The 26,009-nt window shown below is 62.0% G+C and overlaps 1 protein-coding gene across 6 annotated transcripts in view; it reads right to left on the bottom strand.

Moving 5' to 3' along the window:
• Positions 1 to 26,009, bottom strand: part of NAV1 (neuron navigator 1) — a 100,358-nt gene that overhangs the window by 63,038 nt on the left and 11,311 nt on the right. For 4 of the 6 annotated variants that reach the window (XM_068918538.1, XM_068918540.1, XM_068918541.1 and 1 more), the window contains 3 exons: positions 9,750 to 10,469; positions 9,289 to 9,374; positions 4,462 to 5,220 (listed from right to left, as the gene is read on the bottom strand). In XM_068918538.1, the coding sequence (XP_068774639.1) occupies positions 4,462 to 5,220; positions 9,289 to 9,374; positions 9,750 to 10,469 (1,565 nt within the window). The remainder of the gene's footprint in view (positions 1 to 4,461; positions 5,221 to 9,288; positions 9,375 to 9,749; positions 10,470 to 26,009) is intronic. The other 2 variants (XM_068918539.1, XM_068918543.1) reach the window with 2 other exon arrangements.

The following is a 26,009-nucleotide window of genomic DNA, read 5'->3' as shown; positions in this document are numbered from 1 at the left end:
ATGAGAAGCCTTGGTCTCTCTGGTTGATGTGCAATGTATAATTTTGATGTTGGAAATAGCCTCTACAAAGCACATGTGGTTGCTGTGTCCCAGTGACCTCTCCCGTCTTACGCAGGCTGCTCTGCTTTAAACATGGCTGCATCTCTACCAGCTCTATAAAGACTTCGGTGTCATCAAACAGATGACACAGCTGCAGTAACCAAATGAAAGGTAACGTTTGGCCACTACTAAACAAATTGTATTTTTGGCCAGCATTGCACTGCAGCTTATGTATGCTTCTGGCAGGAGGAACGTGCGGTAGAAAGGAATACTCAGGTGCAGAGACCAAGGATGCAGAAGGCCTTTAAGTCACCATGTCTGGTGGAGCAGAGTGCTCCAGTTAGTCAGTGGCAGAACAGGCTTTTGAGCACAAGTCAACACTTCATAGACCAGAAGACTGGCAGAGGCTGAAAGTCAATGCAGCTCCCACCATGTCTTCCCATCAGTACGAACCAAGCTAGCAGGTCTTCTCCAGCCACTCTGGACACTGAATCATCTAGCACACAGGGCAAAACAGCTCAGACTGATGTCTCTAATGCCAAAGGGGTCCACTAAATAGTGTGGAGAAGCCATCTCTCCCTCTGAAACACCTCCTGTAGCAACAGAGAGCAAGTCTCCCTCCCGGCCTCACTCACCAGTCCTAGCAGGGCTTGCAGCCAGCTTTCCTGAGCAAAGGCGGGGGGGGGGGGGGGGGGGGGGGGGGATCCTGTCCTGTCTGGGTCTATCCCCACCTCAGGAATAATCTTTCCCCTAAGGGGCCAATCTGTGGAAAGTACCAAGAGACTGTCACCCCTGGAGAAGGTTTCACCTGTGTGGATCACACCAGGAGACAAGGACCAGAAGCCTGAGGCTCAGCATGCATCCAGGGTCATGCACACCCAGTCTTGGCTCTGGCCACCAACGCATATGAGGAGATAGTGCAACCACTACCTCTCTGCTATCATACCACTCCCTCCTCTGCCCATCTCCAAGCTCCAGCCAGCATCCTCACCACACAGACCATCAAAGATATGCCAGGTCACGGTTGACTTGGTTAAATCTGGAACGGGTGAAACTCAACAGCACAATAAGCAGTTCGGCCTGCAACCCCATGTAAGAAAAGCTAAGTTTAAACAGGATTAAGTTCGTGACCTGTCCACCCCAGATGCTGTCCTCATCTGACCCTGGACAACCAGCCCCCAGCTGCCACCACAGGAAGCCCAACAGCCTCCAGACGTTAGAAAGTTACGTATTTCAGCAAACATGCAGGCAGAGAGGGTTCACCAAGACCGACCTGGCAGTGTTTAGCCCTCACAAGCCAGCTCACCAAGTCTCCAGATGGCAAGCACAGTCCAAAGTTCAGCGATGCTCAGCACCTCCCAAGGATAACATCAGCACTGTGGCTCCAAAGTAGGCCCCCCACTCCAGACAGCAACTAACAACTGCAGCTAGACACTAAGAACCAGCCCAGAAACCAAAGTAGATGTTGGGGGCACTTTCACAAGTCGTGCTCTGGCTAAGCTTGCAAGTCATTGTGCTGCAGTCAGCACCTCTGGTATTCCAGCAATTGCCACAAACCAGGAAACCCTCCTGGGTGACCAGTCCTGCATCCTCAGTGAAGCTGCAAGAATTTCTCTTGGGGACGCTGGGGAAATCCCACAGCAAAGTGAGAGTGAGGACACAGAGATCCCCCCCCAGGCATGCAAACGCCAGGTAGCTGCATCGTGGGTAGAGATGGATTAGTCCTATAAATGACAAATCCTTCAGCATTCCTGCTGTGCTCCCTGCTCCAATGGCATCTGGTGTTATCTTGGCATTAGGGATGAGGATGGACATCCCTGAGTACAGCTGCAGGACTGCTCTGACACCCTGAGCCCGCGCACCCCTGCGATGAGACTGACCTCACTCGTCCAGATTGTTTTCACCTCTGTAACGTGGCTGCCCCCTGCAATGGGCTCGCTCCATGGCTTTATACCAGCTGCTTGCCACAAGACCCTCTGCTCACAGCCATCACTCACTGCAACTCTTTGCTCCGCAACGTTGTACGTGGCCATGGAGCCAAGGACGACAATGCCACCACGATCTGGGAGGCTCCATGCTTGTGCATCAACACATACTTGTGCACGTTGTGCCAAAGCCCTGCACGGGAGCAGAGGCTGTAACACCCTCAAGACTCTTTGCACTTTAAGTTCAGCTAGCTTGGGTACCAAGAGCAGCCTTGTCATGGCTGCACAGAGCGAGGGCAGGCTAATCTGCCATCATCTCAGTCAGAGCCAGTTTGCCAGAAGGAACAGAGCTTTTCATAGCTGCAAGTCCCCCACTGTCCTCACCCGACCGAGCCCATTTGAGCCTACCCATGCTGTCGTGTGGGACTGCAGAGGAGAACGAGCTTCGGCAGGAAGCAGAGGGCTCTCAACACCTCACCAGCTCGGAAATAACCTGGCAGATGCCGCCTTGGCTTCCTAGAGATCAGCCCAGCCTTCAGCGTACGCACGTTCCACCGAGCGATGGCCACAATGGAAACGCGAATGCTGGACGCACTTGCGGCAAGATGCGGACCTGGATCAGCCTACACAAGGGGCAGCAAGGCCAAAGGCCAGACCCAAGGCATGCCCAGGAGGCCAGCATTTGCTACTTCGACAAAAATCTCATGCAATACCATGCACAGAACAAGCACTCGGCCACTCAGGCTATCTTTCCCAGGCCGAGAGATCAAATGCGCCCGGCTAGCTAGACCGACGCAGCCACGGGCTCACACAAATCCTGCAGCAGAGTTCTTGGAGAACGGAGGAAACAGGCCTCCCTTTCTCAGCCAGAAGCAGCACCCAAGACATCAGAGGAGCTTTTGATTCAAAACCACACACCCAAACCGCAGGCACAAACTTCGAGTCTACGTATGCAATAACTGGGCACTTTTCCACGAGCAACTTCCACGTAAGACTGGCACGCCGTCACCCAAGGTCAGTCTCTAGGACAGGACAGTTCTGATCACAAGGAGCAGATGCAACATCCAGCTGGGATGGGAGAGGGAAACTATGTTCTTTGGTCCAATTTAGAAACAAGATGCCACCAAAAACACAAGGGGGAAGGAAAAACTCAAACGCAACCTGCAATTCCGCCTTGCAGGCAGGCTGGAGAAAAGCCGAGGAAGAGACTGTGCTCTGTCCCATCGGCATTTGAGCTCACTGGGTGTTTTCCCTCTCCTTTTTGGGAAGCTGGGACAGCCCTGTCCACAGTGGAAATCATCCCCTGATTCATGTTCCCCACCTAGGCAACACTGAGGAGGCCAGAGGCCCCGGGCCCCAGCTGGAGAAACAACAGAGCAGCCCTGCGTTGCACAGCCTTCAGATGTAACATCAGCAGAGTCTCTCCAGGACACGCGAGGTGACCAAGCAAGCTAGGGGGGGGGAGGGCACGTTCCCAAAGCCTCACAGGAGGCTAGCACGATTTCCTAATACCACAAAAGCCATAACTGAGATTTTCCTCAGAAATCTGGCCCCGGATCATCTTGGCTCCGTCTACAAGCCAAGCAGACGGAGTTCAAGGATCGCTTGGCCATGGCGAGCTGCGGGCCTCGCAGGCGCTCTGGCCACCCCACCACTGACCCAGCTGCGACTCAGGCTCACAGCCGAGGCAGGCAACGGGGGAGACGAGCACACAGACCTGACACCGCCGTCCTAACATCACCTCGGAGCGGTGCTAAGCGACGGGTAGAGGCTTCCGGCTCCCTTCTGTACACCAGCAACGACACTGCTGCCCTACCTGCCAGGGAAGGGCGGGATAACCACGTAAAGACGAAAGCTGCTCGCACGGGCACGAGAGGTGCGCCTCTCACGCTCCCGGGGGGGACGCGCCGGCGAGCGGCAGCAGAACCGTGTCCTGCCGCTCAGCTCACAGGCCGTCTGCTGGACCGCGGCACCCGCCCGCCGCGAGCGCTCACCCCTCGTCCCCACTCCCCCAGCGCTCAGCCCCGCCGTTCCACCCGGCGCGGAGGCTGAATCGGGGCTTGCTCGGCAAGCAGCAAGCCAGCGCAAGGCCCGCGCGCGGGAAAGGGGCTCGGGGCCCGCCTGAGCGCTCTCGAGCACCCGGCAGGAGCCGGTTAGGAAGAAGGAAAGTTCTCGCTTTGCTTCGCTAGAGGCCGACGACACCTCCGCTCCCAGGAAGAGCGCGGCTCCCGTCCGGCTCGCCTCCCCGCAGGGCAGTGCGCGGAGGAACCGAGAGGACAAGCCAAGCGCCCGACCGCTCCCGCGTGCCGGAGCCGAGCCCGCGGCGGCTCGCGCGCCGACGTGGGAAGCCCGAAGGAAGGGAAGAGGCGCCGCCGGCCCGGAGACGAAGGACGGAGGCCCAGGCCGGCTGCCTCGGTTTCCCTCGCAGGCGGGCCGCCCGGGCGGCGCGGCGGGGACCGTCTCGGAGGCCGGCGGGCCGCCGCCGCCCCGCACTCACCCAGCATCTGGCTGAAGAGGAGCTGCTCCAGGTCGCCCAGCACCGTCACCACCAGCTCGGGGTCCACCTTGAGGTAGGGCTTCTCCTCGGGGCCCGGCGCCGCCGCCTTGCCCTTGCCGCACAGCAGCTCGTCGTCGCACTTGCCGTCGCCGCCGCCGCCCGCCTCGGGGGCCTTGCTGAGCGGCTTCACCTCGGCGTAGGGCCCGCGGGGGATGCGGCTGGGCTTGCCGGCGGCGGCGGGCGGCGGCGGCGGCGGCTTGGCGGCGGGGGCGGCGGCGGGGCGCGGCGGCGGCAGCAGCGAGTGCTCGGAGCGGGACAGGCTGCGCGACATGGCGGGCGCCTCGCGGGCGCGGGGGCCGCCGCCGCCCCGGCCCCCCGCCGCCGCCGCCGCCGCCTTGGCCATGTCGTCGCTCCAGCGCGGCTCGTAGAGCTGCCGCTTCTTCTCGGCGTCGGTGAGGAAGGCCAGGTTGGTGAGCGACTTCTGCTTGCGCAGGTTGGAGCCCCCCGGCAGGCGGCCCTCGGCGCTGCCCGCCTTGAAGACGCGCAGCTCGGCGCCCCGCGGCCCCGCCGCCGCCGCCGCCGCCTTAGCCCGCTTCGGCATCACCGCGCCGCCGTCGGGCCCCCGCCGGTAGCCGCGCAGCTCCGCCGCGCCCTCCTCGCCCAGCTCCACGTCGGGAAGGCTCTTGAGGTTGCTCCCCAGCATCCCCGCGCTGGAACCATTTAACCCGCCGGCGGCTGCTGCTGCTCCTGCTGTTGCTGCTGCGGCACCGAGGACACCGGACAAGACAGAGAGAGAAGCGCCGTGAGCGCCCGCCCACCCGCCCGCCCCACCGGAGCGGAGGGCGCCGGAGCGCAGCGGCCCCACCTCGCTGCTCCGCCGCCGGCGGGACACTGCGAACCAGCGGAATGTCAGGGGCAAACAAAAAGGGCCCGCCCTCCTCCGCGCCCGGCTGGCGCGGGCAGGGGGCGGGGCGCGGCGCGCGCGCCCGCGGCACGCGGCGGCCGCGGAGGGGAGGGGAGAGGAGGGGAGGGGAGGGGGCGCGCGCCGCCGCGGGGCGGGGCGGGGCGAGGCGGAGGGGGCGGGGCTCGGGGGCGCCCCGCCCCCCGGCGGCGGGACGTGCAGCGCCGAGCACCGGCGGGGGGCAGCGGGAGCCCGGCGGTCAGCTGGGCTGCGAGGCACCCCCGGGGCAGCAGCGCCTCAGCGCTGGGTGACCGAGGAGGCTGGCAAGCGCGGAGCTGCCGGCGGCGTGGGCACCCAGGGGCGCCCCGACCCCCCCCCCCCGCAGTGCCACCCCCAAGCGGGATCTGGGTGGTGCAGCCAGCGGGGTCGGGGTGTCCCGCGGTGGCGGCGCGCGCGCCCTGGCCGTGCACCCCGCAGCACCCAGCGTGCAAAGCGCCCTGCGTCCTGCCTCGTGCGGGGCCTCCGCCGCGCCGCTCCCTGCCTCGCCGCTTGGTACCCGCTGCCCCCGGCACCCGTCGCCTCGCCCCGCGCCCCCGGCCCCGCCAGCCCTCGAGCTGGCCCGGCGGCCTCCGAAATCAGTGTGGCATCTCCAACCGTCCGGGGGAATGAAGGGGGGGGGGGAAGAGAGGGGGAGAATGGGATCTGGTTATCATCATTTTTCATTAATTATCCCTCCCTCGGGAGGGGGGAATTAAGTCTATTTGGTGACCTCACGCGCGCTGCCATGGCAACCGACGGAAAATATTACATTAGCGCGCGTTACTATGCTGCGAAGATAAGGGGGAGGCCGGGAGAGCAGAGCAGGCCCCGCCGGACGGGCCCGGCCCCGGTCCCCGTCCCGCCGGCCGCCGGGCACGCGCCGCGGCGGCACGGCCGAGAGCCGCCAGCTCCTCCGGGCCTCCTCCGCAGACGCCCGTCTCCCGCCGCCTCCCGCGGCTCTGGGCTCCTTCCCCCTTTAGACACCCCGTCCCCAGCGGCGGCGGCGCGGAGAAACGGGCAGATGCACGTAACCGGGCCCGATGCGAAAGGAAAGATGCAAAAAAAGAAAAGAGGAGGGCGTTTTTGCACCAAAACGCCTCACTTTTGCCCCAAAAGGCCGCCGTAGCACAGCCCCAAAGCGGGTGCGAGTTTAGCCGGCCGCCGCCGTGGTGGCCGGGTCCGGCGCGGGGTGGGGGACGCATTTGGGGCTTATTTGTCACTTTGGGGGAGTGGCGATGACCCGCCGGAGCGGAGCGGGGCCGGCCGAGCCCGCCGCGTCGACCGACTTCTGTCCGTCCGAAGCAGCCCGCCAGCCGCAGCGGTTCCCGGCGCTGCCCGAAGCCTCCCTCTCCCTCCTCGTCTTTTTTTTTTTTTTCCTCCCCTTTTTTCCTCTGTTCCCTGCACATCCCCGGAGTCTCCCGCCATCCTCCGCTGCCGAGCCGGCTCCCGCTGCCCTGGCAACCGCCTCCCCGGCAGCGGGCGACGGACCCCCCCCCAAAACAAACCAAACCCACCCCGAAACGAACCGCCCGAGAGCTCCGGGGCGTTCCCCCCTCCCAATTTGCAGGGGGCAGTTGGCCTTTGGGCTAACGCCTCCGCCAAGAAACGCCCCCCCCCGCCCCCCCCGCGCCATCCGCCCGGCGGGGAGAAACGCCGGCCGATGGCTCGCTGAGAAATGACTTTGTGAGCCCGGGCTCGCCCACCCGGCGCCAAGGGGTGCGCGCTGCTCCCCGGCCCCCCTTGCGCCGCCCGGCGGGGACGCGCCGAGGTTTCAAACGGAGGCAGCGGCGCGCGGGAAGGATGCTCACCCCCCCCCCCGGGGAGGCGCGGGGACCCTGGCGGTGCCGAGGCGCCGGCTTCGCCGCTCGCTCTCAGGCCTCTCCATGCAAGTGGGTCGTTCCTGGAGCTCAGCGGAAAACTAGAAAGAGGAGGGGGGGAAAAAACAAAAAGCCGAAGGCCGAGCGGTGCCGCGCTGCAGCGGGCGCAACAGCCTGCCGGATGGCGCTGCAGTCGTTAGGGAGGGAGACGATCTTGCCGCGTTGGGTGCCTCCGCGGGCGAGGACCGCCGCTGGCGGGCGACTTGGCACCCGGGCGCTCCGGCCGCGCTCGGCCGCCCCGCGCGGCCCCGCGGCGGGTCTGCGCCCCAGACACCCCGGGGCAGCGCAAGGGCTCCCCAGCTCTTCTGCGTTTTTGGTCGCCCGTAGGAGGCCAGCAGCAGCCCCCGGTACCGCCCCGGGCGCCGGGGGGGGTTCGCTCCCCGTCGCCAGCTCGGCCAGCCTGGGCGGTCCCCGGCAGCCGCCCCGCGCCGTCGGCGAAGCTCGGAGCAGGGTTGGCTCGGCCAGGGGCGTCCCCGCCGGCCCCAGCGCGGCCCTGCAGGGCTTTCCTGCCCCGCCGCCGAGGTCTCCTGCTTTCCGAGACCCGACAGCAACGCTTCCCAAATGGATTCCCGCCGCCTTTCCGGAAACCTGCCAGCAAGGCCCAACGGCTGGAGATCACTAGGAACTGGCCTGGACTGGGAATTCCCGGGCACGTAACGGCCCTAAAAGCCGCCGCTCGGCATTTCTATCCTGCTCCGAGCCCTGCTCCAGCCCCGCATCTCCCTGCCGGTCCCGCTTGGCCCTTCTTTTCTGCGTTTTCTGCCTTGCCCTCTGGTTTCTCGATGGCCATCGCGGCTTGTAGCTCATCCCCGGTCCGTCCGGGGCTGCCCGAGCCCTGGGTGCAGCCCCAGCCCGAGGAGCCCCCGCAGCCGGGTCACCCCCAAACCGTTTCCTCTCCCCTTTAATACAACCCTCATGATTTGGTCCCCTGTGCTTTAGGAGCCCTAAACCAGGGTGTCTGGGGGTCGTCACGCTCCGCTTCCAGCCCGCCGCTTCCCGAGGCCCCGCGCGCCGCATCCGCAACGCAGGCGGCGGCCTTGGCCCCCCCCCCCCCCCGGTGCTTTCCCTAAATTTCCTTCCCGGGCTCCTGCCAGAGCGCCAGGCACACCCGGAGACCCGTGAGCCCGGCAGGCTCCCCACGGGCCCCCCACCACCCGCGCGCCCCCGGGCTCATCTGCGCCGCCCTCCGGCGCTGCTGCCGGCTCCGCAGGGAGCCCCTGATCAGCGAGGGCGCTCGCCGGGCTGCCCCTCGCCTGCCTCTCCCCGCGCATCCCCCCGCCGTCCCCCTCGGGCCCGAGGCGCGGGGGGCACAGGGGACACGCTAGGTGCAGACCCCAGCTGCTCTGCGCCCACCCTGACCCCTCCCGGCACCCTCCTGCGTGGGGCCCGGGCCGGCGCTGGCACCCGGCCCCGCCGGGCTGCATCCGGGGTGCCGCGGCCAAGGGGGTCCCCGGCGCTACATCGTTTGCCCTCAAACCCCAGCGAAGGGGCCGAGGGGGCCCCCAGCGCCGGCACGCGTCTCCCCCCTCACCCAGCCGCGTCAGCTCTGTGACCGGCTCCGCTTCCACCGCGCGCCGGCGGGGCGCGGGCCTGGCTTTTGGTCACTCCCCCCCCCCCCCAAAAAAAAAAAAAACGTCGCCGCTCACTATATTTTTCCCCCGCGGTTTCCCCGGAGGCCTCTCGCCCTGCCGGCAGCGCAGCGCTTCGTCCAGCGAGCGAAGCCGAGCGTCCCGCGCAGCAGGCAGCCAGCAGCGGGGGGCAGGCGGGCGCCTCGGCGGAGGGGGCACCAGCACCCACGTCCCCTGGGACCCCCCCCCTCCCGGAGCCGAAACCGCAGGCAGCGCCTCACGCCAGCCCTCTCCAAGAGGCCACCGGCGCTGGCGCCCTCGGTGGGGAGGGGGGCCCAGCCGCCCCCCGCTCGCGCCCGCGGCCGGGTGAAGCCCCCGGAGCGGGAGGGCACGCGGGACCCCCCCCCGCAGCGGCAGCAGCGGCAAACCCGCACGGACTCACTCAGGCCTCCAGGGTCGGGCCCCTCCGCAGGACTGGCCCGCTCGTCCCACGGCGACGTGGCCCTCCGCTCCCCGTCCTCCTGCAGCCTGGGGGCAGAGGCAGGGCTCAGCGGGGCGAGCGAGCGGCGGGCAGCACGGCCGCCCGGGGCCGGGGGGGGGCCACCGGCTGGGGCCCCGCGCACCCCCGGCAGACGGGCGCCCGCTGCCCTCGGCTCTCCCAGGCAGCCGAGCTGCTCCGGCGAAGGGGTCCCAGGTCCCCCCGCCCCCTGCAGCAGGCTCCCACGGGTGCTGCAGGACTCGGGAGCTCCCGGCACCCCGACCCGGCTCCCGGCACCCTCCTCCCGCCTCGGCGCTGGGGCAGAGCCTCCAGCCCCGCCGTTTCGAGCCCCGCCAGGTTTCCCCTCGGCCGGGCCTTGCAGGGCGGCCCCCGACGTCCCCTGCGCCCTCCGCGGCCCCACTCACCGGTACCGGAAGGGTGCCACGGTGGCCGTGACGGGACGGCTGTGCGGGGCGGCCGAGGAGAAGGTGATGGCCCCCGAGGCGAAGGCCGGGCCCTTAGCCTGCAAGCCGACGCGGGGTTTGTCCTCGGCGGCCGGCCGGGGTGTCCCCCCGCCCTTGCAGGGGGCCAAGGGCGGCCCCCTGGCAGGGCAGCTCGGGGGGCGCCGGGCGGCGGGGCCGTCCCCGCTCTCCTCGCACGGGCCCGGCCGCCCTCCGCTCTTGCCCAGCGGCGCCTTGGGCAGCTCGGCGGCCTCCCCGGCCTTCCCCGCGCCTTTCGACGGCTCCTTGGGCGGCTCCGGCGACCTCCCGGGCGCCGCCGGGGCTCTCGGCGCTGCCTTCTGCCCCCCGCGCGGGGCGATGCCCGGCGGCCCCCCGCCTGGGCCGGGGCTGCCGTCCTCCTGCTCGTGGCCGCCGGCTTTGCAAACCGCCCTGGGCTTGAGGCTTTTGGAGACGGGGCCGGCGCCCGGCGCCTTGGCCGGCCGCGGGGACGCAGCCCGGTGCGAGGCGGGCAGCCCCGAGCCGCTCTGCCGCGACGGGAGCCGCGGCGAGGGGACGGCGGCGGCGGGTGGCTTGCTCTGCGAGGCGCCGCGCGGCACCGGGATGGCGGAGGCGAAGTGGCTTCGGCCGGCCGGGTTCACGTTGGCCGTCCCGTTCATCGTCGGCGAGGCGGCCCGCCGCTCCGGCCTGGGGAGAGGAGAGAAGGAGGACGGCATTGGGAGGAGCCCGGTGGGGTGTTGGCCGAGGCGACGGGCGCTGAGGTGCACCCGGCATCGCCTTGCCCCCGCCGGATCCTGGTGTCCGCCCTGGCCTCGGCCCCTGACCAGCTGCGGGTCCTCAACCTCCCCAACCTCCCCAACCCCAGGAGGCCACCGCGCTGCACATCTCCAGGGCCAGAGCATATGTTGCACCATCCGGCGGGAACCCCAGAGCCAGGACATGCTTTACATCCTCCCACGGGGATCCCCAGGGCCAGGACACAACGTTACGTCCTCCCCTAGGGACCCTGCTGTTTGCCGTCCCCGGTGCGATCAGCCCCTGTCACCGTGTCCCCCAGGTCTCTACAGCAGGTCACTGCAGCTAGGCCACGCAGCCAGGAGGAGGGCACAGAAGCACACCTGGCCAGGGCTGCACCGTGGGTATGAGGCCACCCGAGACCTTCTCCTAGCCACCCAAGACCATCTCTTGACGAGCATGAGGGCCACCTCCATCGCCCCATTTGCTTGGCCATGACCCAGGTGCGCAGTGCCGCAATGGAGTGGCACCCATGGGCTTGCGGGTCCCATTCCTGCCCTCCCTGGCCCTAATATCCCCGTTGTGTCATGCCAGCCTCCCCATCGCTCCATGCTCCTGCTCTTGCCTTGGCTCACGGAGTGACCTTCCCAGCTCCTTCTCCCCCATGGTGCCCCCCATCCCCCTCGCCTCGGTGGCTCGGTCCGTGAGGATGCAGAGCTCGGTGCGCCACCCTGTCCCGCCCAAAGCGCTCATGGGCAGGCAGGGCTGGCTTTGCCACCGCAGGCAGCGGTGACACTCGCACAGTTGCAAGAAGTTTGTCTCCTCCTGCAGGCCTGGGAGGGTTTTGGCCATGCCAGATTTACAGTGCTTTGCCCAGGGAAGCAGAGCCAAGCTCAGTGAGCAGAACCACCCGTGCAGCCAAGCTCCAACTTCAGCCACCTCGTACTCGTCTTTGCCCTGCCTTTAGGCTGCAGATCTCCAAAAAAAATTCCCAAACTCCAAAAAAGACATTTTTCTCCCTGTGGAAGAGGTGAAAAGGGGCAAAGCCATCTCCAACCCAGGTGGGTGGAGGGATTGGGGACATCTCTAGGAAGACGGAGCAATCTGGCTCCTCAGTGCCTGTGCCCACAGCCAGCCACTGTGCCAATGTCTGCTCCGTTGCTGCTGTCAAACAGTAGTAAACCAAAAGGCACATGGGTGCGTGGTGCCAAAAAACTCCTGGGGCATATGTTTTGCAAATTGTTCCAGCGTGCCTTTCTAGCCGCAGCTCAGCCACAGCTCTGAGGAAAAGCTCTGGAGCACAGGAGGGCACAAGGAGAGACAAGCAGAGAGACGAACGCCTGCTGCCTCCCAGGGAGAGCACGGGAAGAGCGCAGCATCAGCTCCAGATCAGCCACCTGCAGCCCCAGTCACCCCAGCACCCATTTACTCTCCAGTGGTTTCTCGTGCAAATATGCTTACGGCATTACGCTTGCCCCAGTAGACATGCACCCGCTCCCATGCACGCGCACCCGCTCCTGTGCATTTTTGCATTTGGTTGTTGCAAAACACAGCCCGTCTGAAGGGGGCTCGTGCAGTCCTGGTGCTCGGTTAGACAGGCCGGGGCTGCCCCAGCAGGATTTGACCCAAGGCTGCCCCGCTCTGTACCAGACTAAGTGCTCTTCTCACTCTCCCAGGCCAAATCTGCCTCTCTCCCTTCTCCCTGCTATGAAGGCCTTGCTTTTAAGACTGTGTGCGCAGGGTCCCTGGGCGGCTCCAAAGTCGGGGCGTGCAAACCCCATTTCGCACCAGACCTGAGCAGCCCCCCGTCACAGAGCCCGCAGAGGGCACAAGCAAGGCCGGCAGGTCCAACAGCCCTGGTGCAGAGCTGAGAAACCCAGGGGAGGACCCGGGACCACGGCAGGGGAGCAGCACGGCGCCCTCGGCTGCCAAATCCCCCCGGCCTGCTGTGTGCTCCCTCGGCAGGGGCGGCATGCCCCAAGGTTTCTTTCCCCCCTAGAGACCCCGCAAAGGCTTCGGGCTGCATCAGAGGCAGCGGGAACAAGTGGGTCTCTGCATCCCCCTTCGATAACCCCAGCGGGCTGCAGTTTGGTGAGCGGCAGTGCAGAGGCGACAGGAGCAGCGGGCCTGCACCCTTCGCGTCCCCCATTCAGGGCAGGGGGTGTGCCATGAGTAAGGGCCAGAAATGCCTGAAACAGCCCCGTTTTGCCTCTTCCCTAGCCCGCAGCTGCCCCAGGGCCAGCGAGCAGCCCTGGGACCCGCCAGGCCTTCGGGGATCGCAGGGAACAAGGCTTGGAGGAGGGCGTCGAAGCTGCGGTCGGGTCCCAAGGGAGAAACAGTAGCCGTAAAGCCAGAGAGGGGGGAAAGAAAGAGGGGGAGGCTGGAAAAAGCTCTGCGGTGCCCTGCTCTGCCGCTCAGCCACAGGATCCGGCCCCTTAACCCCGAGCCTGAAATCCAGGTGCCGCTGCCGGGACCCAGAGGCTGCGAGGGGCCAGGCTCGGAGCGATTCTGGCTGCAGAGGAGCCGCAGCTCGAGTCCCAGCCCGCTCACCGGGCCTTTTGCGTTTCACCGGGCAGCAGCGCGCAGCCAAACGTGTGCAAAACGCGCTTTTCGAGGACCCTGGCGAGCTGAGTCACCCACGCGGCAGGGCTTTGCGGGGACAGCGGGGCCGGCAGCGACTCACGGGAAGAAAGGCGGATTTAGCAGACAAGATCTAAGTGTTCTCCAGCACGGGCAGCGATGACTTCAGCGCCAGCCAGCAGCTACAAAGGTCTCTTCAGAGTTATTTTAATTAGGGGGAAGAGGGAGCTAACTCTACCAGCTCTGGGCTTGCTCTGACTGGAGGCCTTTGAAAAGCTCGGGCAGTTTTTCTTTCCCCCGCATCCCCGTGGAGCCGTCCGTGCCTCCGTTCCCTGCGGTTGCAGCCCCAAGCTGTGGCCCCGTTCGGGGCTGCAGAGCCACGAGGCCCCGTGGGGCCGCGCATGGGGCGGCGTTGGGAGGCCAGGGATGCTCCCGAGCCCCTAGGAAAGAGGAGCTCGGGGGGGGGGGGGGGGTGTCCGGTCTGGGGCTGGTGCATGGGGTGAGACGGAGAGCCAGCATTTGGGCTCTGCCACCCCTATGCAGCCCAGCCCTGCAAATGGGGGGAAACCTGGATCCGGCCCCAGGAGCTCCTGTGGGGTTGAGCCACTTGCAGGTGATCCCGGCCTCTGGGCACACGGCGCTGTGCCGCTGGGAGAGGAGCAGTAGGGTCTGGACTGGTCGGACACGCCGGGGAAGTCCAGGCCCAGGGCTGCATCCCTGGGGGTGGTCACGGGGACAGCAAGGGACGACGAGCCACCATGCCCTCTCCCAGACCAGCACTTCCATCACCCCTCTCGATGTGAAATCACAGCTGGACGCCTGGGGCAGGGGTCTGAAAAGGGGTACAACATGCATGGGAGGACGTGCAGGAGCGTGCTGACGGTGCCCAGCTCATGGCCTGGCTGGAAGCCCCATCCTGGGACCAACCTGACACCCGAGGGTGCCGCAGGGAGCACATGCCACCTCTTGCGGCGCCCAGCAGGAGCCCCGCAGGGGCCATGCAGGGCTTCCCTGGCCCCCGTGTGATTTCCTTGCACCCACGAAGGATGCTTGTGGGAGCTTGTGGGCTGCCAGCCAGCCCTGGGGCTGAGCGCCAAGGGCCTAGCACCAGCCAGAGGCTGATGCCAGACCTGGCCTTCCAAAAGGGCCGGCTAAGATCTTGGCACCCAGCACGGGGGAAGGGTCCCCTGGGCAAGGTGCCATCATGGGGGCAGGAGGCTCTGCAATGGTTCCACATCCCTTTGTAGCCATGAGGATCAGCAGCAAACGGCTCCCTTCACCATTCACCCCTTTCTCAGGTTGCATCTCAGGACTGATACCTGCAGGCTCCAATATTCAGCTTTTTTCACTGTCTTTAACCCAGTTCCTTGGCCGCATGGGGACTGTCACTCTTGCCTGGGGGCAGATCGGGTTCTCAGGCTCTAGCTACCAAACACCTTCTGCAAATGTCAACCAGCTCGACTTTTCTTGCCATAAGAACAGGGCAGCCCTGGGACAGAGACCGGGTGAATCTCCATCCTTGGAGATACCCTGGGGGCACCAAAGCAACTTTACGTGGGTGGTTAAACCACCAGCTCTAATTCACTGTTTCGCCTTTGAAGTCACTCCAGCCCTGGGGCTTGCTGCTGGTGGTTTTGGCAATTTGTTTTTCCTCCTAAATTTAAGGCAGATCCTCTGCTGCTGCCTCCATAAAGCCAGGCCTAGCATGGCAATTACCCTGAGCTCCTCTTCAGTGAACGTAGAGGCAAAAAATAATCCAGATTTTCTGCTACAGTCTTATCTTCTCCGACACCCTTTGTGTATCCTTACCATACAATGGCCCTCCAGACCTTCTGGCAAGATTCTGCTCTCAAAGCGTTTGAGAAGAGTGCTATATCCAGTTTTTGCTGGCTCCTCCAGCACTGGGACCTGCCTTACCGACCCTGCAAGTCACCAGACCTCCCCAAAACCTCGTCCAACCTCTGCTGGTGGCAGATCGAGGGCACAGCACAGTGGCACGAACAGCTCACCAGCTGTACACCTCTGCGAGTAGCTGCCAGGGGGTCTAGGGATGCTGACACCTGTAGGCGACTGACACAGGTTGAAGCCGTGGTCGGGCTGTCATGGCTGGGAGATGCGGGGACCTTGGTGGGGCTGGGGCCCTCAGGCTGGGGATGGGGGAATCTTGCACCCAGGGATGCCATGGAATAAATCAAAGTAAGTCAACAGGTCCATTTTTCCCCTGCATCAGACTGAAGAGCAGCCTGTTCGTGCTCCAAGCAACTCATTGCTAACCTCCCGTTATATTATTAGCAGGCACAAATTAAAATTGTTCCCAGGAGATTTGGCACATTCTTATTTCGAGCAAATGATAGCTTGACTCCAACTCAATTTCCACCCCATCAAAGTGGGGGCTCTTAACGGAGGTTTGGAGCCCTTGCTCACCAAGGGGCTGGGCTTTCCCTCCGCAGTGCGTTTCCCGGACGCAGGGAGCAGAGCGGCCAGTGGCCACTGCATGCAGGCACGGAGCACTGGGTCACACTTTCCTCCCACAGCCAAAGCTGGTTTGCCAAGCTAAGCAGGTTGCCGATTCAACCTATATAGATAGGCCGGGCTTTCCATCACAGGCAACTCCTTTCCAATTAGCTCCAAAGGGAAGCGACTTACCACTAATGAAAATGAACTGTCAGTACTGCAGGCTCAGCACCACAGCAGCCGGGAGCCTCCTTCCACCCGGCCCAGCTCTCGGGAAGCAGATTGCAGCTCTCCCTCCCGGCTGAGCGAGCACCAGAAATTTGCATCCAAAGCTTAAATCCTTGTAAGCACTAAGGACCTGCAGCTGCCTAGTTGTTTTCTTGTCCCCGTCCCCTCCCCTTGTACCAGCCCAGGAATTGCTGAGATTGCTTTCTGAGGGCCCCATAGAAGATATCAGATATGCACAAGCTATTTTAGCACCAAGCCCTCAGGAAAATTTTAGAGAAGCTGCAGCGGTGCCGCAGGCTTCTGGTTGGGAAACACCATCGGAGACTATCTCCCAACGGGGAGGTGCGTCCTGGCTCCTCGCAGGTCTCAAGCTCAGGTCTTGAGCACTGGCCTAGTATTCACAAGAGCTAGCACTGAACTTAAGTTTTCCCCATATACGAGACCTTCACACCCAGAGGCAAGTGGTTTATGACACCTTTGGATGAGACTGTCCGTACAGACCCAGGTACTTGCACTGAAGCAAAATGAGTGTAAGAAATTACCCTGGCTGAAAGACGTCCTTCATCCCAAGACAAGTGCAAGCCAGCACATCCCTGAGGGCAGCTCTTTCTCAAAGGCATCTGTTACACTCAGAGCTTGAGCTACTCCCTTGGATCAGAGTCCAAATGCACCATGTACCTACAGTTTTAACAGATGAAAATAAATATAAGGACACCCAGGACCTGGAAGGTGATTCTCATTTTGTGGCCCTTGTTTCACATGAGCGAGGGGTCACTAATGCATCCCCAGCCTGAACAGAGCTGGAAATATTTGTTTTCCTTAGCAGCCTGGTCTGATGGGCCCCTGCGTGGTACCCACAGGTGGGCCGTGCTGCTGCACCCCATTGTCCCCAGCCCTATGGTGGGGTTTTGCTGGTGCTCAGGAGGCCGCAGTCCCAGCTCGCCAAGCACCTGTGTCTTGGGAGCCTGCTGGCATGTGGGATAAAGCAGCCTCCAACCCCAGCAGCTGACAGCAGTCTCCAGCTGATGCTCCTGGCCTGTCAGGCCACACGTGGCCTCCCAGGGGACCATTTCAGCCAATGCCACTGATAAAAACTGTCAAGCAGAGACCAAAGTCTGCCTTAAACAAGTTGTACGCCAATAACTGCTTCCCTCTGCCATGAGGCCGGTCACCCTGGGCAGAGAGGAAATTCAGCCGCTTCATCACCACTTGATCCCAGCACATCCATCCCGCTATTAGTCGTCTTGCAGTCATCTTCCAGGAGCTTGCACAGAGCTGGAAAGCCGCACCGCAGTACTTTCCCAGGAGCTGAAGTTACGTTGAGCGGTCGAAGTCCTGGGCTCCTCCTTGATGCCTGCTGGAGATGGAGCCTAGCTCTGGCCTCTTCCAGAGTCTCATGTGATATCTTGGAGATAGCGGCTAACGGCTCTGCAATCATTTCACTCAGTTCCCTAAGTGCTTCAGGGTGACTTTCAGAAAACGAGACTATTTAAATATATTTTTATCGCTCTTATCTCAGCCCTCTCACAGCTGCACTTTCCTTGCCAGAGACTAAACTCTTGCCCATGTCCCTGGGATAATTGGGGCAGGAGTCTCTGGGCACAGGCACTTAGTGTTGCAGGAAGGCATTAAACCCTTCAGCCTCTGCCAGCGTTACACTGCAGCTCTGTGCCTCAGTTTCCCTACCCTGACACGGCTTCAAGAGCTCTGTGAGGACCAAAGGAGCTAAAACCTGGCTAATATCCAGGCCTTCCCTGGATGTGCCCTGCTGCAGAGCAGCTCCAAGCCACAGGCAGCCGAGCGTCAGGGTCATGGAGAAGCCCAGCTCCAGCCCCGTAAATCAGGACCCATCCCTGAGATGCCCCCGGGATTGGCAGTGCAGAAGTGCAGGGGGCTGCAGCAGAGCTGGACATGCCAGTCATCCCCAGGAGATGCGCAGGGGCTGCAAAATATCTTGGCTTTCTCAGGGTGAGGACTAGGGGGACGCACAGGGGTGAATCCCACAGCTCTGCAGCTGTCCCTGGGCAGTCTGCCCCCCCACTGACGTCCCTGGCCCATGACATGGAAATGCTCCGCAGTGTGAGTTTGCATCCACCCTCGTCAGCCTTTGCCCAGTTTGTTCCTGCCTACGAGGAACAGTGGCTGCTGCAGAGATATTTTTGCACAGTTACGCTAAATCTCCCAAAACCTCCCAGGCAGGAGGGGCACGACGGCATTTGCAGCCTAGCTCAGACAGGCCTGGGGCTGCTAAGACCAGCCAGCTGCTCTGCCTTGGAGATGCCTCATGGCCGGGTGTCAGAGAAACTACTTTCCTGCAAGCAGAAAGGGTTTATGGCCAAGGACAGACCCCGCTTTCCCTGCACGGAGCTCCAGCATGTGCTATCGGCCACCCTGGACCCTGCTGGCTAGGAAAAGCCCAAGGAGATGTGCTGGGACCACCCAGGCCAGGGGAACAGAGGGGGTTTCCAGCAGTGGCCCCAGCAGGGAGCACGGACACAGGATGGGCTGCCAGGATGACGCAAGGAAGGGATCAGGATCAGGCGCTCAGCAGTGCTTCTAAGCCCAGGAGTCAGCCCAGGCCTGTGGTGAGCTTGATCAAGCCTTGTTGAGCTCGGCACTGAGCCGTGAGCACCCGCTACAGCACAAGGCCAGGCTCTTCCCAAAGCCCAGCTCAGTCTATCCACAGCAGGAATACAGGAACAGCTACCAATTTATAGATGAGAAAGGAGATTCACACACCCGGTGCCAGGGACAGGGTTGTGAACCCACAAAATTCACCCATCGTCCTGCTCCTCGGTGGAACAGCTTCATCCCTCACCACAGCACATAGGAGGCTTTCCTTTACCATCCAAGGAGACAGTTTTGTTCACAGCTCTAAAAGGACCTAGCTTTTTGCTGCCAACATCCTACAGAAAGGACCTGGGAACCAGATACCCAAACCCAAAAATGGGCTTTTCTCCTCCATGGTCAGCCTTCTCCATGACCATGACAGACAATAAGGAAACCCAACAGGCCAGCTTGCCCGATGGCTACATGGCCCTGGCACACACAGCACGAAGTGGGAGCTGCAGTGACGGAAGGGAAGTCAACTGTGGGATGAGTTTCCCCATTCTAGACAAAATCAGCACATTAATATGGATTTCACGTGAGGAGCATTTGGCAGGGTGCCAGCCCTTGGCACCCGCCTGCCAAGGGGCAGATCCTTGTGGCTGTTACCTCGCTGCCCTTCGACACTGCCACTTGCACCACACATCTCTCCACAGGATCTGGCCCCAAGCTGCCTTTGGGGATGGCTGTGCTACAACACAGCCGCTCTGTCCTCCGCCCCGGCATGCTCAGGAAGGATGACAAAGAAAAGGGTCCTTGTAGCACAAGGGATATAAAACTTTCCTAAAAGAAACAGACGGGAGCGAAGAGAAAAAGGAGCCTTCAGATGAGAACAAGCTGCCGATTCAGCCTCAAAAACCCAGGCTGGATTAATACTATTGCTGACCCTCCGGCCCCCATGCTGTGGCCAGGACCTGGCCTGCCTGTGCACTGGAAGCCACCGGACACAGGGCATTGCAGCCCGCCCGTGACACTGGGGAGCCGTGCTGGGTTGGGGCAGTCAGGAACATGTGGATGCATCACGGGACCGTGCGTGGCCTCAGGGCCACAAGCAGGGCAGACGCTCTTGGAGAAGGTGTTCAGTCAGCTCAGTGGGGGGATAACAGACCCTTTTGTCCCTCAATGTGACCAGTGCCTGATACACATCAGCTCTGTAGAAGTAAATTATTTAAAGCCAAGAGCTGCCCAAGGCTAGTACTGAAGGCTCCCAGATGCCCATACTAGTTAGAGCTCATCCAACTGCTATCACCTAACAAGAGACTTTCACATCAAAGCTGGCCAAGGGCTCACAGGTCATTGCTGCTCTCCTCCGAGTTGTCTCTCTGCACCCTTCTCCCTGACCCTCAGACCCCAGGGCCCTCGGATCAGGCCTCCAACCTCCCTCTCTGGCTATGAGCCCAGTTCAGCCTGGCATCGTGTTGCTGACCCACTGGCTGTGCAGAGCGCTGGTGCTGAGTCTCAAAAGGGTGGTACGCAGGACTGGGCAGTGCCCAGTACTCACCTGTGAGAAATTTTCTACTAAAATGTATGGCAGGGATTGGGCTAAACAGAGCTAAATAGGGCAGATCTGGTCTGCAAATAGACCCCGAACCTGCTGGCAAGGCAGAGCCTGCTGTGCAGGATGGGAACTCTAAGTGGTTGGTGACCAGTGTGCTCATGTGATCTGAGCACCCTCCGGAGACACGATCTCAGATGAAATGTCTTTGCTACTCACAGCAGCAATGCTGGGCCTGGGCAGGGCCCTGGGGAGAAATCACTGCCTTAAACGACCTAGCACTGGTGTGGGCAGCTGGCTCTCCCTGGGCACAAGCAGTGCTGGGCTCCCCCTGCTCTCCACAGCCTCCTGTGTGGCACAAAGAGGCAAACGGTGGGAGAGGAGGCCCAGAGCAGTACCCATCTCTCCCTGTCCTGCCGTGAAGAGGATGCAGCACACAAATCCACGGCATCACAAGGCTCCAAAGTGGGCCCTGTAGTCCTCTGTTGCAGTGCCTGCTGCTAACACAGAGGGGACCTGCCGTGCCTGAAGTTTCACAGCTTTGGCAGGCTCAGGAGCCCTGGAAAGTCATGAGCACATCTTTCCCAGCTGCTGTGCCATCCCCTCTGAGCTCTCACTGACCAGCTGTGCCCCACAGACAGTAGCAGCCAGGGCATCCCTGGGCCTCCGCATATCAAGGCTGGCTCTCTGCTGTGCCTCCATACCTCCTCATCCTCGCAGGAGCCCTGTGACCGATGACACAATGCCAGGGGCTCTCCTACGGGAGATGCTGCCTTCCAGAAAGAGAGCTGAGAAGACCTGATGCCTGGTGCAAAAGGAGAGGGAAAGAAACTGCCTGTTGTTACAGCAGAGCCATCCAGCCCAGTAACCACAGCACTAATCTCTTCTTTAGTTGCTCCATGGCAATCTCATTATGCACTTAACCCACTTTAACAAAACCTTGCTCGTAGCAAAGTTTAGCTCTCAGCTGGACGGACTGCTGCAGCCTCCACCACCAATAATGCAATGTCTGGCAGAAAAGGCAAGCTTTGCCCAGGAGGGGCTTTGTCCGGCACAAATACTAGGGCAGGGATGCACCAGCAAGGCTGGGAGGAGCTCAGGGCTGACACAAGGCCCCCAGGGAGGTGTTAGCTGAGGTGTGCAATGAAGCCCGATGCCGAAGCCCTCTCCTTCCTGTGGTCCCTGGGGACGTGCCAGTTGACTGTGGCAGAGACCACAGGGTGTCTGGTTTCTCTGAGGCAATTCCGCACGATGCCACCCCAGCCTCAATGGCTTTTAAATGCCTGAAAACACGATCTGAGTGCAGCTGGTGTGATATTCTCTGAGCCTGCCTGCAGGCAGGAGCAACAGGGGACCACACGGCGGGCAGCGCCTGGTGCAGATGTCCCCTTTGCCACAGAGGAGCACCAGTGGGGCCAGGGGGCCCGGGAGTGCAGGGGGGCTGAGGATGGTGTCGCGGGCCGGGGATGATGTCGGGGGGTGCAGGGGGGTCGGGGGGTGCAGCGGCCCCGCGGGTGCAGCAGGAAGCCCCGTGCCCGGGGCGGGTTCCGGCGGCGCCGGGGCCTTTCAGGAGGCGCCGGTGCTGGACAGCTCCGTCCCCAGCGCCGGCGGCGCCGGCCGGGACCGTCGGGCCGGGACCGCGTGCCCAGACCGGGACCGCCGGGCCGCCACCGCCCCCGGGGCCGGGACTGTCGGGCCGGGACCGCGTGCCCAGACCGGGACCGCCGGGCCGCCACCGCCCCCGGGGCCGGGACCGTCGGGCCGGGACCGCGTGCCCCAATCTCAGGGCTGCTGGGCCAGTACCATGTACCCGGGCCGGGGCTGCTGGGCTGCTACCATCTGCCTGGGCTGGGGACTCCGGGCCTGTACCGTGTGCCCAGGCCAGGGCTACATGGGCCAGTATCACCCACGAAGGACCAGTAATGCCTTCCCAGAGCCAGTACTTCTGGATTAGTACCACCTGTCCAGACCGATATTGCCAGGCTGGTACCACCCACCTGGGACCAGCACCCCCAGGCCGGTATCACATGCCCAGACCAGTCATGCTGGGCTGGTCCTGCCTGCCTGGGGTGGTACCTCCAAGCTATTATCACCTGCTTAGGCCAGAGTCATCTGTCTGATACTGCCTATCTGGAGCTGGTACCTCCTGCCAGCGCTGTTTGTCTGGTTCATCGCTGCCTGTCAGCCGGTACAGACTTTCTGAGGCCTGTACAACCTGTCTGGAGGGAGCAGAGTATCTCCCCAGGGACCAATGCAGCTTGTCTGGGGCCAGTACAGTCTGTCTGAGGCTAGTACTGCCTGTCTGGGGCCAGTACCATCTGTGCAGGGCCCACAACATCTGTCCCCCTAGGCTAGTACCGTCTGTCCCTCTGGGCTGGTAGAGCCCTACCCCCCACCATCGGTACCATCAGGGATAAGCTCCAAAAATAATAGAATTTGGGCTGCCCCGCCATGGGGTGATACCCCCATCTAAACCTCCTCCAAATGCCGTTGCTGCAAAGCCCCATGTTGTTCTTGGAGGGCCCCTGGGAAGGGATATGGCAGCCCCTTCCCAAGGGGACACAAGTTGGGGGAAACATCCACCTCCAGACCAGCAAGGCTGCCAGGGCCATGCTCCCAGGGTGCAGGACGGGACAGATGGGAGCACTGGGAGCAGCCCATTGTCGGGGGAACCAGGCCCCAGGCACCAGGAAACCAAATGGCTGGCTGTCTCCAGGCCCCTGGTGGTGGCCAGGCTAAGGGGGGCAAGGAGGTGCCAGGATGTGTAAGGGGACAGCCTGCTGGCATGGTGCAGGCCAGGAAGAAGAGGGCAGCAGAGGATACCTGCATGGCAGAGCGAGAGGGCGGCTGAGGCTGCTCTCCCAGCACTGCGCCCATGGACGCTGAGGGGTTTCAGCTGCAAAGTTCAAGTGTCTGGCAAGTGTGTGGAGAAGCCCTTAGAAACCTGTCTGCTCTGGTCTGCATTTGCTTCACACACGTGTGGCTTCAGAATAAGGAAATGAAGCTTCCTCGGCACAGAGAGCAGCGGGGAGCTGTGACTGTTAGCCAGTGAGGCAAGGCCTGAAGGGGAATGGGTGGCCCTGTGGCCATCTTGCTGGGAACATCTCTGAGGCCCACATCATCATGCAATAGGCAGCAGAAGGAGGTGAGTGTCACCCTCCAGCCCAGCAGGGGATGAGAGGAGCAGCAGCCTCCTGCCTGCAGTGTTGGGAGGCTGGGGCACAGCAAGGACAGAGGGATCCTTCCCCAGCCAGACCCCCCCGCTGCCTTCTGCTCCTTCCAGCAAGCACAAACTTAGAGACTTTCCACCCTGTGCGGGATTTATCTCCCTTCCTCTGATCCTCCTCCTCCAGACACCACACATGGCCAACTCTCCTTTTAGGCAGACATGACCCGACAGGCTGCTCATCCACAGAGCACATTGCTTTTTTTCCACTCCTACAGTACCCATTAAAGAGCGGTTGCCATCCCCTTGGGACACACACAAGCTCGTCGGGGCCCATCCGCGGGGGAGGACAGCTTTCCCTCTGCCCATAGAGGCGTATGCTCAGTGAAGCTGTGCAGTAACCCCCAAAGAGCTGAGCCCAGGAGCAGGGGCTTGTCTAAGTGGTGAGAAAAGGCCTGCTGTGAGCCTGGTGGGTGGGAGAAGGTGAGATGTCCTTCCGAGGGAGCAGGACACATCGACATGGTGTTGGGAAGCCACCTTGCCAGGAGGGTTTGCAGCTGGGAGCTGGCCAGGCTCATTCACAGGTCTCTGAAGAGGACAGCAGGAGTGGGGGGCATGGCTGCACCATGCCGGGGGACTCGTCCCTTTGTCTCCATGTCGCCTGGCAGCCGATGGGATCGTCAGTGCACTTCCCAGAGGAAGCAGGGAGCAGGGCAGAGCTGTCAGTAGGGGATTTGCACTGGAAGCAAAACACCATGCAACCGCTCCATCCCGAGAGGCTGGGCGCTGCCAAGGGCTCCTGCCTTTGCAGTGGTCCCTAGCACCTGCAATAGGTCCCTCCACCCCAAGGCGCCCAAGATTTCCATGTGGCCACAGCTGGCTAGTGCAGAATGGTGCCCAATGCAGTTGCCACAAGCTGATGGCACTGAGCTGAGGTCCACATGCGGCGTCAAAGGGTGGAGCTAAGGGCCAGACAGGGAGTGATAACATGGTTAGCAATTTCTTGTCCTTTCTCTAACTTCCTTGTGCCAGGCTACAACAGCCACGGGCGACAGCAGCACAAGTCTGGCTGGGGTAGGGGGCACCTGGAGGCAGAGCCTGCTCTCACCTCTGCCACCATCTCCTTTTGGGGCCTTGGTTCTCGCCCTTAAAATTTGTTTTCTCAAGGCAGTTGCTCTAGATTTGGATGAACCCCATGAGAGATGCCTTGGACTTGACTTCTGGAAGTGCTGAGCTTCATTTCGGTGCAATAACTGCCTGCTGGTGCCAGCAGGGATTGTGTGCGGGAGGGATATTTGTGTAGTGCTCTGGGATCTCCCAGCTCGTTGGCCTCCTCATTTTCCCCCAGCACTGCTCCATGGAGGCTTCCTCCCATCCCCCAGTGCAACTCATCTGGCAGAGCTCCTCCAGTATCAGTGTCAGTGGAGACAAATCCTATTTGCGGCTCACTCGCTTTTCCTTTTCTGCGAGGGGGTGAGAAGAGCCTTGAAGCTGCCTGCAATCCTGCAGTCTGCGCTAACTTGGAGCCTCGCCACCTTTTGCACGGTCTGTGTTTCTCCTGCCCTGGCTTCCTTCACTGGTAGCTCTTCCTGGGTGTAAATGAGTGCTGATCCTGGGCCAAGGACTCCCCCAGGGCTGAGCCTCACTCAGGGCTGGCCAGATCAAGCCCCATGGCCAGGAGACATGGAGCTTCGTGAGAGCTGCTCTCCCAGGCACCGTTCGGAAAGCGCGCAGAGGCGGATAATAAACAGATGTGGTGGAGTCCATTTGGATGAGTGACTTTTGGAGAAAGTTTTTGTTTGGGACAAAATCTCCCGAGTTCATTGCGTCATTTGACTATTCCCATGTTCCCGTCGTGATGCTAACCTGGCCAGGGAGCACTGTCTCAGCCCCGCAGAAGCAAAGCAAACACCATGAAGTGCTTCACTCTGGGGGCTTTGAGCAATAGCAGATGTCTCAATTTATGGGCTTGGCTTTGTTTCCTCGGGTTCAACAACGCGATGCGGAAATGGACCCCCCCCCCCCCCAGGTCCTGCAGCCTCAGACCTTGAAACCTGGAAACACCAATTGCTTTTTGGCTTCGCTGAAAGGACTGCAGGAAAACACAGCTGTCCAGAGGGCTGTTCAATGCATTAATTCGGCAGCTGCCGTCATAGTTGTGCGCGTACGTGTGCGGCACGATATCCAGGAGAGAGCTGTGCTCCTCTTCCCATCCGAGCCCCGAGCCCCGGCTGCGCGGGGCTGCGCATCCCCGAGCACGCGCTGCCAGGACGCGGCTAGCGCCGGCTGCGGACTGTCTGCCGCTCTCCGTCTGCTCCTCCTGGGACTTGCTTCGACTTTCCAAGTCCAGAGCAGGTACAGTTGTCTATTTGGGCTCTCCAAAGAGGTCACTTTTCTCCCCAAAGTGGGCCAAGGATTGCAGAAACACTTCTGGGAGCGCAAGCTGGATAACGCTGGGCTAACAGTAAAGGGTCATGCCCAAAAGTGGGAGCTTTAACCCATTAGAAAACAGATTTGGAGCCTGTCATAGAGATGTATAATTCCTGCCTCCCTCCCTGGAAAGCCCCAAAACGCCTGATCTTAAAGTCGCAGCATTTCTACAAACAGAAAAGTGCTTCAGATGCTGAAGCAGGTAAGGGAAAGTCCATTTGTGGCTCAGATTCCCCGGGTGACCTTCCCTGAACCACCTAATCCCTCTGAGCCTCTCTGAGTGTGCAGCAAGGCAGCTGTCTTGCCTAGAGGTACTCTGCATTTTGGGGCAAATTGAGGTTTTGCTCCCTTCTTGCCCAGCCTTGAGCCTGCCCTGAAGGACGCCCACCCTGTGACGTGATCCCTTCCGCGAACGGTGAGCATCAGCCCCTCCGTCCTGATAAAGATCTGCCTATATGGCAATTTCTCTTAATTACAGTATGCTGGAGTGCCTAATCTTTTATGTAACATTTCCAGCATTTGCAAAACTTAT

The sequence above is a fragment of the Struthio camelus genome, chromosome 24, assembly GCF_040807025.1.
Source record: "Struthio camelus isolate bStrCam1 chromosome 24, bStrCam1.hap1, whole genome shotgun sequence".
Lineage (NCBI taxonomy): Eukaryota > Metazoa > Chordata > Aves > Struthioniformes > Struthionidae > Struthio > Struthio camelus.
This window is presented reverse-complemented; position numbering and strand designations above follow the sequence as displayed.